Source organism: Schistocerca gregaria, chromosome 5 (assembly GCF_023897955.1).
Source record: "Schistocerca gregaria isolate iqSchGreg1 chromosome 5, iqSchGreg1.2, whole genome shotgun sequence".
Classification (NCBI taxonomy): domain Eukaryota; kingdom Metazoa; phylum Arthropoda; class Insecta; order Orthoptera; family Acrididae; genus Schistocerca; species Schistocerca gregaria.
In genome coordinates, this window is record NC_064924.1 from 557,337,245 (window position 1) to 557,357,933 (window position 20,689).

A 20,689-nucleotide genomic window follows, 5' to 3' on the forward strand; every position below is an offset into this window, starting at 1 on the left:
CACACACTTCGAAGGATTTTGTAGTTGTATTTGCAGAAACCATATTTTTCTCACCATCATCATCACTGAATCAATGTCTAATACTGAACAAACATCAGTATGAATCTTAATCAGATAACAATGGTACATCTGCATTTACATTTAAACAGAGGTGACAAAAGGTCATATGATACCTCCTGATATTGTGTCAGACCTCCTTTTGCCTGGTGTAGTGCGGCAACTTGACACGGCATGGATCTGCAGGTCATTGGAAGTCCCCTGCAGAAATATTGAGCAATGCTGCCTCTGTAAGTGCCCATAATTCTGATTGTGTTACCAGTGTCAGATTTTGTACACAAACTGACCTCTTGATTATGTTCCATAAATGTTTGATGAGACTCAAGTCAGGCAATTTGGGTGGACAAATCATTTGTTTGAATTGTCCAGAAAGTTTGAGAATGTGAAGTCCATGAATGGCTGCAAGTGACCTCCAAGTAGCTGAACATAGCATCCAATGATCATTTCATTTGGAACAGATGACTCCACTATTCCATGCAAATAGAGCCCACACCATTGCGGAGCCACCATGAGCTTGCACAGGGCCTTATAGAAAACATGGGCTCATGATTTTTGAGGTCTGCACCACACTTGAACTCTACCATCAGCTCTTACCAACTGAAATCAGGACTCTTCTAACCAGGCCAGTTTTCCAGTTGTCTAGAGCCCAACTGATATGGTCACAGCCCCAGGAGAAGCGCTGCAGGCAATGGTGTGCTGTTAGCAAAGGCACTCGCATCAGTCATTTGCTGCCATAGCCCATTAATTACAAATTTCATCAGACTGTCTTAATCTACACCTTTGTAATATGTCCCACATTGATTTCTGCAGTTATTTCACACAGTGTTGCTTGTCTGTTAGCACTGATAACTCCATGAAAATGCCACTGTTCTCAATTGTTAAGTGAAGGCCATTGACCATTGCATTGTCCATGGTGAGAGGTAATGCCTGAAATTTTATATTCTCGGCATTCTCCTGACACTCAGATCCCAGGTATTGAATTAAGTAATGATTTCCAAAATGCAATACCCCATGCACCTAGCTCCAACTACCATTCCATGTTCGGAGTCTGTCAGTTCCCATTGTGTGGCCATAATCACATCAGAAACTTTTTCATATGAGTCACCTGAGTACAAATGACAGCTCAGCCAATGCGCTGCCCTTTTATACCTTATGCACATGATACTACTGCCACCTGTATACATGCATATCGCTATCGTATGACGTTTTGTCACCTCAGAATACATCTAAACTCCAGAAATCATTATAAAATACATTTCAAAGGGTACTTTTCTATGTGAAACAGAGTTTTTTTAGCAAGATAAAAATGCCATCGATGGTTCATTTTCACCCATGCAGCCATTACATGCATAAGCTGACCATAACATAGTGTTAAGTACAATAGGAAATAGTGCATAGTAAGCCACAGTTAAGTGAGCAATACATAGCAGTTTTGTACTGTAGAAATAAATGTAGTTCTTTTTATTTTACTTCCTTCCTACAGTTGTTCACTTGCAGCTATTCTCCACAGAGAAAAGTGTTATATGACCTCTTAAATGAAGTACTGGCAGAGCAAAACAACAAAAACTATCCTACTGGTACATTCTATCATTTGATTGTGTGATTTATAAAACAATTCATCATAAATTACAATTAAGTTCTTGTAATATGGGCCCCTCGGCCTGTATGAATTGTTTAAAGGACAGCATCTTTCTGCAATTTTGGCTTTACACTATTGTCAGGTACAAATATTTGATGTCATGTCATGGAACAGTTGTATTTCAGTCTGCAGTGACTGAATTGTGTAGAATGGTTTTAGTACATTAAGAAGGTGCATAAAAATAAGCTTTTGATGTGTCTGAAAAAGAAAGTTTACATTCAGTGTGTATTATCAGCTTTCATTCATGGGGGATTGCTTGGTGAACAATGAAGAGATACATGTTGGAAGTTACTGGGAGAGACAGAAAGAAATGGATCAGGGAACAGGTTTGGATTAGAAGATGTAATTAAGACTAATGAAAATGAAATTGAAGTGTGCAGGTTTGTAGCAGGTGAACTGATGATAGATGGACAAAGGAGGAGTTTTGGCAGATTCCATGAGGCTAGAAAAGACTAAGAAAATGACATAAAGCAAAATGGTTTGATTACATTAGAAAACTTTCAGGAGAAATGTCAATGCATGTAGATATATATACAGTAATGCGTGGAAAAGTGCCAAAGAGCTGATGATAAAATGTAAACTGTTTTCCAGGTTAATAGCATGTAAGAAGAAGAAAAACCATTCAATATTTTGTGGAACACAAATTAAAACAGTGTTACAAAATTAGTTTTTAGCCATACCCTTGTGGGATTAATGCCTTAGAATAAAATGGGAATGCCCTTCATAAATGTCACTTTTAATTTCGAGTGACGTACATAATTCTGATATGCATTGTTCTTGTAGTCTTCAGTCTGAAGACTGGTTTGATGCAACTCTGCACACTAGTGTGTCCTGTGCAGACCTCTTCATATTTGCATAATTACTACACCCTTCATCCATGTGAACCTGCTTACTGTAGTCTAGACTTGCCTCCTTCTATAATGCCCCACCCCACTTCCCTTCACTGCCAAAATGGTGATTCATCCCGCAATGCCTCAGAATATGTCCCATTAATTGGTCCTTTCTTTTAGTCCATTTCTGCCACAAATTTCTTTTCTACCCAGTTTGAATCAGTACCTCCTCCTTAGTTACCCAATATACCCAATTAATCATCAGCATTCTTATGTGTCACCACTTTTCAATATTTTATATTATGATAAAAAAATCATTCATATCATTGAAAAGCTTAGAAAAAGATAAGTATAAGCTTTTAGTGAATATGAAACTATCAGCACAAGGAATAGATACGATTATTTCAAGTGATTACTGTAAACATAGCATTTCTGTGGCTTTATTTTATAGCTCTACTTAGTACAAAACTTACATATTTCTGCATTACCCCATTTGCTTATATGTGCAAACAGAGATATTTCTGTGGTCTTTTTTACTGTTCTTTTCTCTGTATTCATTGTTATCTGAGCACATGTCTTTAATGTTTTAGTGTTAAAAAAGACTAGTTGGTATGAAGCCAGTGTTGAAATTGATGGATGATGGCATTTGCAATCAGGGTGTGAAATTAATCCAACAGAAATGCATGTGTGTTACAACAGCTGGGATTCGGCTGCATATTTGTAGCCCAGAAAAAATTATGTTACAGTGTATTTCTTGTTATATGACCTTTCATAGTTCTAATGTGTAGAAGTCAAGTACATTTTTACTTTGAGCATCTATATATGATTTAGCAGTTAGAGAAGTCATGCTCTAAATGTGCAAGAGTGCTATCTCTACTTCAAAAAAATTATTTACCTTTTTGGTTCTTTTCTCAATGAATTCCCGAGTTCCCCAGGTAATATCATTAAGGTTGAATAGTGTGAAAATATACAGCACCATGTATGCTGATGGTATGGCTATGAAGTACACAATACCAAATGGTAAGCATCCCACTTCTTTTGGGTGAAGTAGTGCTGCAGTTACTACCACAGCAATAACCCCAAAGAAGAAGACAGAGTAAGGTGCAAGCAGGCCATTCTCTTGAATTTGCAGAAGTACACCAACTGTTACAGCCATCATTGTAAGGCTATATGCTGCGCTGATGACCAATGCGACAAACAGCTGCTACAACTAATGATATGTTAGTACACAACATGCACACCTTCAATAATTTATAGTTGGTAAATGAAACATATACACAAGTTAAAGTTAGTATGTACATATTATCTGTTCTTTAGCAATACCCACCAATTGCAAAATAATTCACAGTTATGGGAGAATTGGATCAAATAATTACCCACCACCTTAGTGAAGCATAAACAAAAATACAATGATTAGTAGGGAGAGAAGAAGCAGTAATATCCACAACATCTAGTTTCTACTGATGATTTTAAGTCAGAGAAAGGAAATTGTAATTGGGCCATCACCTCAAGGATGCTTGTAATTTTCTGCAAGATAATTTCATTCAGCCATGCTTGATGTTAACAGATTAAATTTTAATGGACATTATTTTTAATGGATCATGTTAGCAGGTGCATAAAATATTCTTAGTCTTCTAGCCACATCAGGTGTGAGTAAGAGCCTGAGCTTTCAATAACTTCCTGCATTGTCATAATGTGGAGTCACTAATGTTGTTACTGTTAACATGATTCAGTAAACAATGTATGAATATCCATCCCTTTGTGCATTGTCATCCTGTAGAACAACTAAATGTTGTTGCTGTTAATGTGAATCTGTAGTCACTCTGTGAATACCCACCCCCTATCATTAATACATCAATTATAAAAAAGAAATTTGCATGTGCTGCCAGAGATTATGTTGATGTCTGTTATGTAGGGATGGTAATAGCACCCCTATTGCCACCAGAAAAATTTATTTCTTGCCATTTTCTCAGCATCCAGCATCAACTTCCATCCATCACTATCCCGGTTAAACATTTTGTTGTTCCTTCTGGTCTCCACATTCTTATTTATTCATGACATAATCTCAGTAGTTTGAAGCATTGGGTAAGACTTTTATTTTTGAAAACATAATGTAATGTGTAATTGCGGCAAGCAGCTGTTGATTTCTCCATTCAATCATCTTGGCTCCAGTAAGCTGAGTGAATGTGTGTATGAACACTTTCCTAGTTATTTTTTTCAACCATTGTTCTTTGTTTGGGACATGATTAATATTTGTGTGTATCTTGTCAGTCTCTTTGAGGATTTGTTTTCCTAAATTTCATTAGGTCTTCCTTTATGTCTTTTCTTGTTATATTGCTTTGAAAATATAAATATTTTCATGAGATTCTGTTTAAAGATATTCGTATTACATGACGATACCACTGCAGTCTTTTGAGCTCTATTACATCAGTTAAGCTTCTTTCAGAGTAAAGTTGCTGTCATATGTCTTTTTTTTTTTAATTTTATCTTTGATGTTTATTTTTAAAGTAGGATTGGAGGAACTTCATTCATTTTGCATTGAGGCCACTGCTGGCTGGTGAAGTCAGTGCCATTGTTTCCAAACATGTCAAAGCTGGGTCAAGTTACATTTATAAAGTGTAATCTTGGTATATAATGAGAAAATTATTTGCCACAGAGAATGTCATACAGAATGATGAAATTTTGAAGTTGCAGCAGTATTCTAATGCTTATTTCCTGGTGTATAGTATTGTCTGAAGATACACCACTGCACAAATATTTAAAGTTGTCCACTTTATTCATTTCTTCATTTCAAATCTTCTAGTGCATTATATAAGTACTTCTAATCATTATCAAGTCAACCACTTTTGTCCAGATTTGGAAATTTAAGGTGCACCTTTTCAAAATAATGTCACTGGTTTCTGTTTAAAGACATTTTTATCTTATAACCAAACCACCACAGTCTTTTGAGTCTTGCACAACATTCTGATATTTACGGATATAGTTGCTCCTGAAGCAAGAAGACTGAGAATATTTTATCCAAGAATATTGTGATGAGTGACTTTGTTATCATATTCTCATTGTTAACAGATGCAATTTTATCTTAGCAAAAATTGATTTCTTGTTTCTCTCTACATGTTATTTTTCTGTTTGGTCTCCTGATAATGTAAACATCAAAAGAAAATAAACTGTGTATATTGTTCAACAATCAGTCCAATCATGAAAAATCTGAACTAAAGTTTATGTCAATATGTTTTGCTTGCAGGTAACAAACCTTCTTTGTTTTCTTCACTGCAACCTCTCTTGTTCCCCATGAAACAACATTCAGGTTGATGAGAGAGTACAAAATAAGAAGGAGATACATAGATGGAATAGAAAGCAAGTAAATTATTCCAGGAACAATACACCAGAATTCTTGAGGGTGAAGGCAGGCAGCAATGAAGAAAGATCCAGACAAGGCAATGAGAAAAATTGCTGACGGTGAACCGATGCCGTCTTCACCGAGTTGCAGAGCTGTACCCACGATGACAGCCATCATAATCAGTGCATAGCATGTCGACAAAATCTGGGCCACAAGTAGCTAGATGACACACAAAACAGATTTATCAGCAATAAAACATACACAATAAGCAAGCAGTTGCCTTAGGAAAGATAGGAGCATAGAAAAAAGTTCATACACATAGTATAATAAATAATAGTTAAAAAAATATCTCAAATGACAGTACATGATATAGAAACAGTATAATTTAACTTTTTCAGAAGTAGAATATGAACATGGACTCGGCCCAAATTGTCTAGTCTATTTATAGGTAATGCGTGTAGTGATTAAATATTGTACTGCAGGTTTGTATTATGTATCTAGGATACCTGAATGTAGTTATATAAATAACCTTGAAAAAGTCTGTCATAGAGATATGTATAAAGCAGTAACCATGTTTTCTTCTAGAGTTGATGAACACTTCCCATCGACTATGAAGGTACACAAAAAGAAACTTCAGTTTCTAAAACTGTGAAAGAAAAAATAAATTCAAAACAATTCTGAATTCTTGAATTTATGGGTGCATAAGATATGAAATATCAAAGGTCAAATGCAAATATAAGCTATACTCCAAAACATTTTAATTTTCTGTTAAGAATGGAGATTCAGATGTTTGGAGTTGTGAATAATATATAGCCGAGTTTATTACATGATCAGTATCTTCAGATCATATAGATAAAACTGCTCAATTTCTATCACAGGAAGATAGAAATGGTAGACAATATTGATGTATTAAAAATAGAAGCAAAGAAATGTTTTGTATTGGAACAACAAGAAAAATGTACATGGTGTCAGGGGTATGACAGGAATGATCATTTGAAGCAAAAAACTTCATACAGACATATGCCCTCTTCTGAATGGTTTCCATGGCAGGGCACATTTAAAATATGTGGTTATTTATTCCCTGTGTTATTTAATACAGGAAAATTATTTTTGGAATTGTACATGCCCATTTGACTGAGCGATCAAAAATTAGTCTAGTGCAATATTTGTTTCATCAATATGTATTAGCAGGGACAGTAAAACATGAAGAACAACCAGTTCTCCACAGTGACAGCACTGCCCTGACTGACACTAACTAACAGCACCGTGAAACAGATGATTATTCTTTACTGTTCCTGCTTACACGTATAAATAAACAAATGTAATGTGGGACCTCGATATTGAATGAGCATGTAAAATTGTGCTCATTCAATATTTTTCTCTATTGAATAATACAGAAAATAAATAAAAACATACATTAAATGTGTTCTCTCTAGGAAACCGTAGTTCATATGTCCCTATGAAGTTGTTTGCTTCAAATGATTGTTCCTGTCATATCCTAGAATACTGACCATTCCTCATGGAACACATAGTAAATAAAAACTCTACAAACATTCTGAACTGTCTCAAAGATGCTTTTAATCCAGACAATGTATCACTTTCTTGTAATGCTATTACAGTATAGAGAATGCCTTAGGTTAAAAGCTTATATGACTGAGTTTCTAACTCGTGCAATATTTGTAGTGTGTTCATGACTATTTAATAGTAAAATAATTTATCATGTAAAAGGGAGAGGTAAGTCTATTACACTTATAATTATACTGTAGTGATAATACATTGCAATGATGATTATAGTGACATCACAGAGTGCTCAAAGTGTTTATGATCAGTGATACAGTCATTGGCATATGTTTATTCTTTGTTTTGTAGACAATAGTTATTTCTTGTTCTTCTTGAATAAGTGTTGTATGCTACTTGGATATGGTGCTTTAATAGTATTAATGCCCATGTGTAACTCTGATAAACAATATTTATGAAAACATTTTGGGAAATCGGCAATCAGTTCCGTAGTTGTACTTCGAAAAACAGTCTAGATCACACAAATAATATTTACTGGACTGTACTCTGGAATACAGAGCACTATAATTATAGGTGGATATACAGATAAAATGTAGATAATGTAATAAAAATAAAAGGAAGTTTTACCCAAAGTTGATGTGTGGAGATGGAGCCACAAACCAGAAAGTGCTAAGTCTTCAATGCTGTCAATTGCTGGAGAAGCAATGATGCTGTGGGGTTAATTATCGGATGCTTCACCCCCTAGTCATCTCCACATGTTATTTATGACCAAAAGAATGAATAATTATTGAATACATGATGAAAAACTTTAGTTACTAACATGAAAATGATATCTATTTACAGCATTGGTTGTAAAATTAACCACTATTATATTTGTGATGCAAAGAATTGAAATATAAAATAGCCCACAGTAAAAAGTCAATAACTTACACCATTCTCTGTGAGACATTGTGTATATATAAGGCATCACTGGTTACTTAGCAGTGTGTCTAATGTGTCCACAAAATTTTTATTACTAGCTTGCTTGTGGTATCTAATTATAATATCAGTTTAAGTTGCTTATTTTAAGTTTATGTTGTAAAAAGTAACATATTAAAATGAAAATTAACATAAAGTATGAGGCCAATAACATTGCTATTGCACTGCCCTATACAGGACAATCTGCTTGTACAGGATGCTAAAAAAATGGTTCAAATGGCTCTGAGCACTATGGGACTCAACTGCTGTGGTCATTAGTCCCCTAGAACTTAGAACTACTTAAACCTAACTAACCTAAGGACATCACACACATCCATGCCTGAGACAGGATTCGAACCTGCGACCGTAGCAGTCGCACGGTTCCGGACTGCGCGCCTAGAACCGCAAGACCACCGCGGCCGGCGTACAGGATGCTGTTCATTCCTTAGCAATGTGCAGCATCAATAGCTGTCAAAGATGTTACAATGTAATGGATTATATTTAGCTGGTTGTTCTTTGCATCACGAATATAATAGTTGTTAATATTACAGACAATACTGGAAATAGCTATAATTTTTAAATTAGTAACTCAAGTTTTTCATCATGTATTCAATAAGCATTCATTGTATTGGTTAGAAATGACTTGTGGAGATGAATAGGGGGTGGAGTTCCGCTACATAACTGCACCACATATTTGCTTCCCCAACAGTTGACAGCACTTGAAGACTTCTGCAGTTCCTGCTCTGTAGATCCATCTCCCCACATAGGCTGTGGGTATAACTTCGTTTTATGTTCATATTTTATCTGTATGTCCCTCTATATTTTCCGTACTTAATACTCCAGAGTACAGTCTGAAGATAGTCTATCTCTGGATTGAAAACAGTCTGTTTTTCTAAGTAAAACCCTAACAAACAACATTTTTAGTGACCACGACATGATTTGAAACGCAGTGTGATCGGAAATGAATGTTCAGCTCCACACTGACTGCCCAATGTATTATTGTTTACATTCTGTTAAGACAGTTTTAATTCATTTTGATTCTGAGAATAGAATGTGACATTTTAAGTCGTCTTCCTTATTGATACCCATATCATGCTGGCACAGGTGGATTAAATCTTGGAGTTTTTGCAGTGTGTTCTGCATGAAATGTATCAGCAGTTGCAAATATGAGCCAACATCAGCTGTTGTAGTCCTTATTCGCAATTGCGAATACATTTCATGTATCTGATAATGGCTGTAGCCATCGCATTGTATCAGGCACTGAAATATCATAATGTACTCTGCATTCAGAACATGTGAACCTACATCAGAACCATGTACTAGGATCCCAAAATCAATGCTGGGTGTGGTACAACAGCATTATCTAATTCTTGAACTAAATTAATTTAGATTTGGAGGTGGCTCGAAGTTTTAATGGAATGTGATAGAATTTGGAAAGGTAAACGTTTGGTGCACATGTCCATGAAAAACATAGATTGGTGTTAAACAGCCAGTAATGAACTTCCCATGAAGGGGTTGTGTGGTGTGTTTGCTGAAAGTGCAGCCATTTAATGAATATGAATTTTTATAGAGCAGTGAAACAGAGTGAGTGCACACAAACTGTGAGTGATTCTAGTTGAATGCAAAAAGCTGTTCAATCTTCAGCCTACCCAATAAAGCTTATTGCCACCAAGTGGTAAACAAGTATGTTCTGATTAAAATTTTAAATTTTGTGGATAATGAGGGAAGATGTGATTGCATCAGGGACAACCTGTGACTGTTGATAAGGTCATCACAAGTTCACAAGTGGATTATGATATGAAATGACACACATTTGAGAGATATTGTTAACAGATACAAAATAATCCCAATTTGTGAGCAACTCCTTCCAGATTAAGGAATTCAGACCAGAAGTGAAGTAAATAAATTGCATGAACTAACCCATTCCTTTTCAGGACTGTAAATCTAAATACATTCTTATTTTCTGTTTGGAATCTTCCATGTTGACAAGTCACTGATATGAGTGTGGTGCTATGAAGGTCTAATCTTACCTGCTTCCCTCTCTCAGGATCACCCTGTTCTTGTCAACCTGCACTAGTCCTAGTTCAAGGAGGGCCTCCATTCATCTTCACCCTCATCATCAATCCTGCTATCTGATGGCACCATTTCCAAGCAATTATCCATCGTACATGGTTGTGTGTGTTTATGTTTTGAAATGTTTCATACCCACTCCACCAAAATTATCACCAAAACTTTTACAAACAAAACTTTTGTTCATAACTTTCAATGAAACTGTTAGATCAAAACTCATCAGAACTATCTGTCAATTGATAACATTTTTTTACTAGTACCTGTTTATGCAAAACTGATCACAGGGATGGAAATGTCAGAACTATTTATGAAACATTTTTAAATGAATTAATACTTGAATCACTGTAAATTTCTGAATAAAAACAAGGGTGAATGAACTTCCATTGTCTACTTCAGAAACCTCACCCAAATGGGGAAGTTCCTTCATTCCTGATATAGTCCATGGCATTACTAGTCATTTAATTTATCAACCCAATTACTGGCACATAATTTCAACCTTGTCATTAAAAAAGTAACAAGCCATAATAATTTGCAACCATTGTATATGCAGCTATATTAATTGTACTCAGAAATTAAAGCCCTGAGAAATGTTTGATGAAATAGAACCTATTGTGGTAACTAAATATTGGCACAACAAAATTTAGTTACCAAGGGGGGAGGGGCTCACATAGTATCCCTGATAGATATCTAATCTGCACATTGAAGATTTTGCACACAACACACACGACAAAAGCACCTTTTCTACCATTGACTTATTATGTGCATATTGTCAGATACATATCATGCCTGATGATATAACCAAAACTCCAGTTACTACTCCGTTCAACCTCTTCAAGTTTATGAGAATGCCATTCGGATTATGCAATAATGCACAAATGTTCCAACATTTTATGGATGAGATAATGTGCAACCTTGATTTTTGTTGCATGTAGATTGATGATATTTTGGTGATGTCTGCTTTGGAATCAGAGCATGTGGAGCATTTGTGTCACTCTTCAGCTGCCTCTGTTCACAGGGACTGATTATTAACTCTTCGAAGTGCATAGTGACAGAGGTTTAAGATCTGAGGATATTCCGTAAATGCCCTGGCAAGTGCATGAGAAAGTTCAAGGCATAGTCAAATACCCACAGCCAATTATGATCCAGGAGTTGTGATGATTCTTGGGCATAATAAATTTCTATCGCTGTTTTGTATGCAATCATGTATTGGTATCAACCCCATTGGCTGACTTGTTGAGAGGTGCTCTGAAAGTGAAGGGTGAAATATTGTTTATCAGTGAAGCAGAAATAGTTTTCATCAAAGTGAAAACTGCCATCACCATCCCGTTGTTCAAGCCCCTCTGACTTTGATGGTAGACCTGTCAGCAGCAGCAACAGGCACTGTATTACAGCAAAAAATAGATCAGTTCTGGCAACCACTTGTGTTTTTGTGCCAGAAGCTTTCGCCAGCACAACAAGGCTGGTCGGCATACAATTGCAAGCTGTACATGACATTTGCTGCCACAAAAGGTTTCGCCATATGCTTGAAGGGCAGCAGTTTACTTTGGTCACTGCCACGAACCACTGATGTTCACCTTTCATCAGAAGCCAGACAAGGCATCACCATGACAGCTATATCACCTACATTACATTGGCCAATTTATGATACACGTTATTCATGTTCATGGTGATTTGAATGTTCAGCGGACACTCTCCCTTGCATTGAAATGCTTACAACCCAAGCTCTTGCTAAGTAACAACACCTCAGTCCAGGTCTATGTGCATTACTGGGGCAACCAAATAGCCTGCACCTCCAACACACCACAGTACCACTGGTGAACATAAGAATGTATTGTGATGTTTCTACATTGAAGATGTGACCATTTGTCCCCCTATGTTTCAACTCCAAGCCATTGCATCATTACATAATTTGGCACATACTGGGGTCTATGGTATGTTAAATCTTGGGAAGTATGCTTTTGTGTGGCCTAATATGGATAAAGATTACAAACTGGTTGAGGACCAGTGCATGGTTTCTCAGACGAATAAAATTGCTTGACATATCAAAGCACCACTTGGCACATTTCTATCACCTAATCAATTTTTTAGCATGTCCATTTAGACATTATTGGGCTGTTAGCATCATCCAAAGATTTCAATTACTGTCTTACTGCCATCAGCCACTTTTCACATCATCCAGAAGCCTTTCCTAAGAATAATATATTCTCTGAAACTGTAGCAAACACATCCTTTTGCCTATTTCAGCATGCTCCTTTATGTTACCACAGATAAAGGCTGACAATTCGAATCATATTTGTTTAAAGCACTTGCCACCCTGTTAGGCATAGAGCATATCTCCAATAGCACTTACCATTCTCCACCTAACGGGCTCACGGAATAACTGCAATAGCAGTTGAAGACAGTATTAAGATGTCATGATTCGCAACACTGGACAGAAGCATTACCCATTGTGCTTCTGGGCCTTTGAGCATCCATCAAGACAGATCTGAATGCCACAGCAGCTGATCTCGTGCATGGCCAAGTGCTGAAGTTACCAGGTGAATTGCTCAAGCTTACTAATGACTGTGTCAGTGCCTCTGACTTTGTCTCCAAAGTGCAGCACAAATCAAACAAATCTGGCCTGTCACACCACAATGCCAACTCACTCATTGTCCTTTTATTTTCAGCAATCTAGCACAATGTGGCACGCAAGCAACTCCAAGCCCCACATTACAGGCCTTGCACCATCCTTGGCAGGGATAGAAAGATGTTTAAGATTGATGAGTATTCAAACCACAGTCTCTGTGAATCACCTCAAGCCTGCATTTTGCAGCTCCCACATCAGTGTGGGCAGTGTAGCTACTTCACCTACTGGAAATACAGCATCTTCAGTTACCATCAACTAGCCTGTCACAAACCAGCCACAAAAATCAGCAGACACTAAACTTACAGATATTGCAGCAGACATGACTACACCACAACCTGCAGCAAACAGCAGTTCACATAATATCACAACAGACTTCACAAAGCAGGAGATCATGTTAGCAGGATGCCACATCTCTTTCAGCACCAAGTATCACTGGCACTATTGGGTGAGTGACGGAGTGATCATACATTGGAGTGACATCACACAGTGCTCAAAGTATTCAGGTTCAGTGATATGTTCATTGCCCTGTGTTTATTCTTTATTTGTAGTGGTTAGTTAATCTTTGTTCTTGTTGAGTAAATGTTGTATGCTACTTGGATAGATGCAATACTTTAATCACTGTTTTAGTATGACTATCATATGCGTGTGAATACAAATCTATAATACAGTTATGTTTCTGCAAGGAATTAAACGTAACACAGACCTTCTTCCCTGTATAATATTATTTTTGATGTATTAAAGACACCGTTCTTACCTGTAAACTTGATTTGCATGTAAAACATACTAACATGAAGAGAAGTATGGGAATAATATTATATTGGAAGCTTGTCCAGTTATCAATGTGGAATGCTGCCACAAAAGCTCCTACCAACATAAGGAATATGGTTCCAGGACCTAGGATGGTACCACCCATCAGTAAAATCTGGAAGAGGAGACATCCATTTACAACTGTCATTCTATTTGACATTTTTAAGATGATGGCTTTTAAAAAGTAATAGTAGTTATTAATCTTTTATGTTGACAAAACAAATCAGCAGTTCTCAACAAATAATCACATACAATATCTACTTTTAAATTAATTCCAAGAAGATTGATCCAAGAAATCTTGTTTTAGTGGAATACCAACTGGCAAACTGAAGACATTTTAAGCTACTATGTTCCATTTTACCTTTACTTTTATTGGAGACACATGTGTGGTGGACTTACAAGAACACCAATATGAAGTCAGTCTGATCTTGGATAATAGTTATTTGGCATTCACAATATGAAAAACAACAACAACAACAATAATAATAATAATGAATCATTAGAATAAAAATAATTCTTACTTGGTATCCTATGTATGGTAATGAGATATTATCATTTATTTTAATTGTTCTTTTGTAGTCCATTAGAAGGTCCATAATGTTGGCCATAGTTGAAGGTACCCATCGACGCCGTTGGTTATAAAATTCATTGAAACCCTCAGGACAGTGTGTGTAAGCATCACTGGCTGCTGAATATTCTACTCGGTATCCTCTTTGTAAAAGTAGTGTACAGAGCCATCTATCTTCACCTGTAAATATAAAACGATTGTATTACTCCAGATAGAAAAACAGGTAGTTTTTCCTTGTTTATAAAATTTAGATTCTCCTGACCTTGATCATATTGCACATAGTGTCGAGCTTCCTCTGATCTTGTTGTATATTTGTTCATTACGCAGTCATCCATAAGCGCCTTCCCTCTGAAGAGAGAGAAACATCCAGGGCTACACAGGACACAGCCTATCATATGTTCTGTTGCCTTCTGAAGCCAATGTCCAATGGCATATTCAAACATCTGATACCACACCATGGGTCCTGTAATTGTTTTAGGTCTTGTTTAAGTTAATAATAATGATAATAATCTTTATTGACCTGTAATAACTTTACCATCATGGACTTCTAACACAGAATTAAGAAACATTAGAAGGACTGCACCCACATTTGATGGTTGCTCTGCTTTAGTAGACTTATTTCTTGTAAATGGTTTGCTCTGCAGTTCCCACTTCCCATGACTTGTAACAAATATTTGTGAGGTACACATCTGCAATGAATTCAGCATTTATGACCTTTCTGAAAAGTGGTACAGTGAACTACTATAAGGTCCTCTACCCGTCATTTTGGCAGGTAAGGACATGAGAACAATAGCTTTTTGACTGGTTTATGAAAATTGGTAGACCTTTTGTCAGTGAGGAAGTAAGTTTGATTGCTTGAGTGGTGCAGTTTGTGTTGCCCACATTTCAGTTGCTTCATAGTGGCATATCCCATACATGGTTTTTATGATTAAGAAATTTTAAAATATTTGATTTCAGTGTCAGATGAAGCTGAAGATCCTCATAATGTTTGTGAAGTCAGTGAATTACTGGGGGCTGGCACTGCAATCACTAATGATGATGAGGAATATATCCCTGCCATTGATAAAATCTGTGACTCTTCTGACAGCAATGTTGTGCCTACTGGACAGGAACTAAACAAAGAAAGGCAAACAAATGTTGCTTTACCTATTGCTGATATGTTTGTATAAACTTTATATTATTTTTATTATTATTATTACTGTTGTATTTCAGCTCATATTTCAGAAAGTGTTATATGAATTTTCTAAGTTGCTTTCACTCTATAATAATTCAAAGTTCATCATTTATGTTGTAATTGAATTATTGTACTACATATTTTCAGATACATCAAACAACAATGTACCCATTCCCACAGCAAACAGCATTAGAAACATTTGTGGCAGAGGGAAAGCAAAGATACAGATGAAAGAAAATCCTTCCATTGGAGTAGTGAAACAGCCAATGATGGAAAAACATGAACTATTACACCTATTCAAGACATTGCCAGAAAACAGCCATCTTGAAGGTAGCAGCAGGACCTATAGCTTATGCAAAGAGATCTGTTGGAGCAGGTATACATTCTAGTGCCTGGAGGTCACTAATTGAGAACAACATGCTTCAAAACATAAAGAAGTGTACAGAAAATAGAATACATCAAGGAATGCAGGATGATGACTGGACCATTAGATCAATGCAATAAAAGCAAATATATCATTTATATACTTGCAACACATATAAGGAGCAAAGAATTTGCTGTTGAAGTTGTTATGGTCAAATACTCCAGCATTCTTCCTGAACACAATGAACAGAAATAAATTCATTGAAATTTTGTGGTTTATGTGCATTGATGAAAAGGACATACGTTCCCAAAGAATAAGGAAAGATTGCTTTCCACCTGCTACCTCTGTCTGGAATCCTTCCATTGCCAGTTCCTTGCAGTGTTACATTCAAGATGAAAATTAGGTGAGATGCCCTTTCATTCAATATAAGAGTAATATACCAGACAAAATTGGAATAAAGTTTTGTTTTACAGTTGATAAAAATTATAGGTACGTGGTAAATTGTTTTCCTTACCTAAGCAAAGATTAGCAGCACTCCACAGGTGTTCTTCTTGCAGAGCATATTGTAATTCATCTTATACAGCCCTTTTGCTTCCACAAGAAGAAATAGTACATGTGATACTTTTTATGACAACCAAATGCCTTACAGAAAGTTTGAAATGTAAGAGTACAAACATTGTCTCAGTCAGCAAAATCTGCTGCAGCACCTTTACACACAGCTATACTTAATGTCAGGTGACATAACTTGAACATACTATCAGGGAAAAAATAACAAAAATGTGCTTCTTTTGAGTTCATTGCATGACACAGTTACTGTCAATGAGTGACATCTTGGAAAGCTACCAGTATCACTGGCATACTACAATAACACCAAGTATGGCACTGACATTGACCAAATGGCTCAACTGTAGACTGTGGAGTATGGATGTCACAGATGTCCTACACATCGTTTTTTTCCACTAGTATATTGAATTTGCCAGCTATTAATGCATGGCTGCTCTATGAGTGAGTGACAGGTGAGAAAGTAAACAATATCAGTTTATGTACATGTTGGCAGAAGAGTTGCTTCAGCATATAAAGTCTCAAGGGTACAAAATACACTTCATGATACTGTTCCACAACATAGCAACATTTTTAAGACTTGACAATTAGAGAATGTAGAGGAAACAATAGGAGCAAGCATTCATGAACAAAGTGCAGCAAGTATGTTTGTGGACCACGTTTAGGCAACACTGAACGCACATGTGTTTGGTGTCATTATGCAGCAGGTGGCTTTGAATGAATGACATCAGGTTTACAAATGTTTTATCTACTATATATTTGATGTCATCATGCAGCAGGTGGCTTTGAATGAATGACATCAGGTTTACAAATGTTTTATCTACTATATATTGTGCTATCCAAAATTTTATGTTAAAATAAGTTTTGCTAAGCAAAATTATCCATTTCACATTTTGTTATCATATATATATTTGGATTAATTATTATGTAAATAAAATAGAAAGAAACTTGCACATGGGAAAAATATATTAAAAACAAAGATTCCAAGACTTACCAAGCGGGAAAACGCCGGCAGACAGGCACAAGAACAAAAACACACAAACACACACACAGAATTACTAGCTTTCGCAACCGATGGTTGCTTCATCAGGAAGGAGAGGGAAAGACGAAAGGATGTGGGTTTTAAGGGAGAGGGTAAGGAGTCATTCCAATCCCGGGAGCGGAAAGACTTCCCTAGGGTAAGGAGTCATTCAAATCCCGGGAGCGGAAAGACTTCCCTAGGGAAGTCTTTCCGCTCCCGGGATTGGAATGACTCCTTACCCTCTCCCTTAAAACCCACATCCTTTCGTCTTTCCCTCTCCTTCCTGAAGAAGCAACCATCGGTTGCGAAAGCTAGTAATTCTGTGTGTGTGTTTGTGTGTTTTGTTCTTGTGCCTGTCTGCCGGCGTTTTCCCGCTTGGTAAGTCTTGGAATCTTTGGATTAATTATTAGGTAGAAAATGACCATTGCATCATATAATTCTTTAGAAAAAAGTAAAACTATATCCTGGTAAACTGTATAAGTAGTACAAAATAAACTGTTATAAATCCAAATTAGTTTACCATTTTTAAAACAGCAAATTAAACTACACTTGTCACACTCAGAAGTTTGTCCTAAATACGCCATAATCCCCAGTCCTTCAGGTGTTAAGAAATGTGGTCCTACGACTCTTGTTAGGTATTTCTATAATAATTAATTATTTAAATTTTTAAAGGTTTAAATAACAAAATCTTAGAGGCAAGACTCAGTATGAAAAAGTAATTTTCAGAAGGTTAAATTTTGTTTGTTATGTCTACTGTGAAATCCTGCGTAACCATACAATGACTTTTGGTGGGGCTTGTAAGGTTTAAAATATTAACAGTTCATTTATGTGACAAAATTACTGTTTTTAAAAACATGTGGTTTCTAATAGTAAAGTTCTTTGTACAAGCATTTATAGTGAAAAGTGACTCTTACCAGAACCAACAGGGTGGATACGGCCACATGCTGCTCCCAGATTCCGGTTCTTCTTCATCAAGTGAACCAACAAATGTACAGCATGAGGTTGAAAATCAATATCTCCATCAAGTGTTAATAAATATGTATTCTGTGCTATCACTGCTTTTCGATCCACAGGAATAGGTAGCTCCATGAGTCGGTGTCCAAGCAAATAGTACATGTACATGACCTATGAAAAGACAGTTTTGTTACAGTATGTGTATTAGGAAGCCAACTATCATTTTTAATGCTGTTCTTAAAGAATTTACTTGTAGACAGAATGACATTCTGTAGATTTACTGCCAACTATGTGACTTCCCCAAAATGTATAATTGGTTTCACAGTACCATATCAGAAGCAGTAGGAGCACTTAATACTCTTGATAATTGTACAAAGTGTATCCAGGAAACACAAGACTGAACTGTTTTCTGTGAGAAGAATTGATTTTTTGCATGTAGGACTAAGACACATATTGGCTGTTAGTGGAGGCCTTGGGTGTGCCAGTTGTCACAAGAACAATGTGAATGAACTGATGTTATTTGTTCATCTGATTCAGGACAACATAATAATACTTCATAGAGTTAGGAGAGGTATCTGGATATGCACTCCAAATAGACTGTCATATCTACTAACATTTTCTGGATGGTGATTGCAGTAAAATGAGTAGGAGCAAGGAAATTACAGAAACATACTAATAGCGGGTCATATGTGTACTAAGAATCAATGAACAAGTCAAATTGCATAAGTTGTGATATTCTTACTTATTATGATGATATGGATCATTGTTTGAGTTTCCAGAAAGGTTTTAATTATATCCAGTTCAGTAGAGGCTTCAGACATGTAATTTCACAAAGTAATTTGACCACATGGAGATGTGGTTCAGGTCAGTATACTCAAAGGGAATGAAGAGAGAGGGAGAATCTAATATGAGTTCTATTGCCTGGTTTTTACATCTGTAGCAATGTGGAGTAGTGGGTGATAATCTGCTATCAAGAAACCATTCAAAGTATCCACCAAGAGCTTGACATATTGATTTACAACATCTGGCACAGAAAACATCCTACAGCATGTCATAGTTAACAACTGCCTCCTAATGACGCCTGCACCTTCTAGTTAATCTGATTTTGGGCTTTGTATTGTATCTCAGCATCATATTTATTTACCACATGCCTTACACTATGTTTATGAAAACTGTTATTTCCAGTAACTTCCAAAAAATAGTGATTCCATTCTACATGAAAGGTCATGGTTTGGAAAACTTCCAGTCAATGCTAAGTTATTCCAAACACAGCTTTCTAAGTTGTGTTAATTCTTCTATAACTTCTAGGAAAGACAACATAATTATAAATGAAAAAGACAATAATGTGTATGTTCTATGGGATTAACTTATTCAGTTTACTAGTTCTCAGCTTACAAGGCCATCATCGTACTTGAACTGGCTATCATCATAAAAGAAGTTAAAATATTTGTAATAAAAAAAAAAAATCATTCGAAGATATGTTCTCATCTGGAGTGAGCCACAAACACAGAGTGAATGTCATTTTTCTAAGTGCAGTGGTAATGCAATTAAAAACTTAAAAGTTAACTGTAAATAAATATCAAGGTAGCAAACCAGGAAAAATAATTAATGTTAAACTTGAAAAACTGCATATATAATAATTTAAATTAAATTAACAATCCCTATAAAATAAAATTAGGATACAGCTTTTCATGGATGATTGTCTACAACTGTTAAATAATTTGAAAAAGCATATTTCTGCAATCAGCTGTACAGTTTTGTGTTTACACTCAGTTGGTTTCAATTGTTACCATATCTTCAAGGAGAACTGATTTAGAATTTCTTCTTGAAGATGATTGCAACAATCATAACTGGTAGAAAATAAACATAAAAATGTGAAGCTGATGGCACAAATATGTTTTTTCTGAAATAAAATTAGTCAAGAGTACTAAAGAATAATGTGAATTGGTATTACATATGCAAGATGATACAGAAACAAAGTGAAAGAAGTGACGACTATAACAGGAGAATATATGAAGTACATAGGCAGTCATAATAAAATGAAGAAATACAAGAAACTGGAAGAATAGAATGGAACAGACAGTGTGGGAAGCCTTGGAAATATGTGAGGATTAAGTGGTATTTAGAAGAAGGGAAGTATTTAGCTGTGTTTAGTCATTCAATATTAAATCAGGACTGTGGACCAGATCTTTGTTGATTTCCA

At 36.0% G+C, this 20,689-nt stretch overlaps 1 protein-coding gene across 2 annotated transcripts in view; it reads right to left on the minus strand.

Moving 5' to 3' along the window:
• The window catches only part of LOC126271949 (chitin synthase chs-2), a 318,553-nt gene that overhangs the window by 41,302 nt on the left and 256,562 nt on the right, over positions 1-20,689 (minus strand). For both annotated transcript variants that reach the window (XM_049974380.1, XM_049974379.1), the window contains exons 12-16: positions 18,447-18,657; positions 14,675-14,875; positions 14,366-14,592; positions 13,792-13,959; positions 5,780-6,085 (exon numbers count right to left, since the gene is read on the minus strand). In XM_049974380.1, the coding sequence (XP_049830337.1) occupies positions 5,780-6,085; positions 13,792-13,959; positions 14,366-14,592; positions 14,675-14,875; positions 18,447-18,657 (1,113 nt within the window). The remainder of the gene's footprint in view (positions 1-5,779; positions 6,086-13,791; positions 13,960-14,365; positions 14,593-14,674; positions 14,876-18,446; positions 18,658-20,689) is intronic.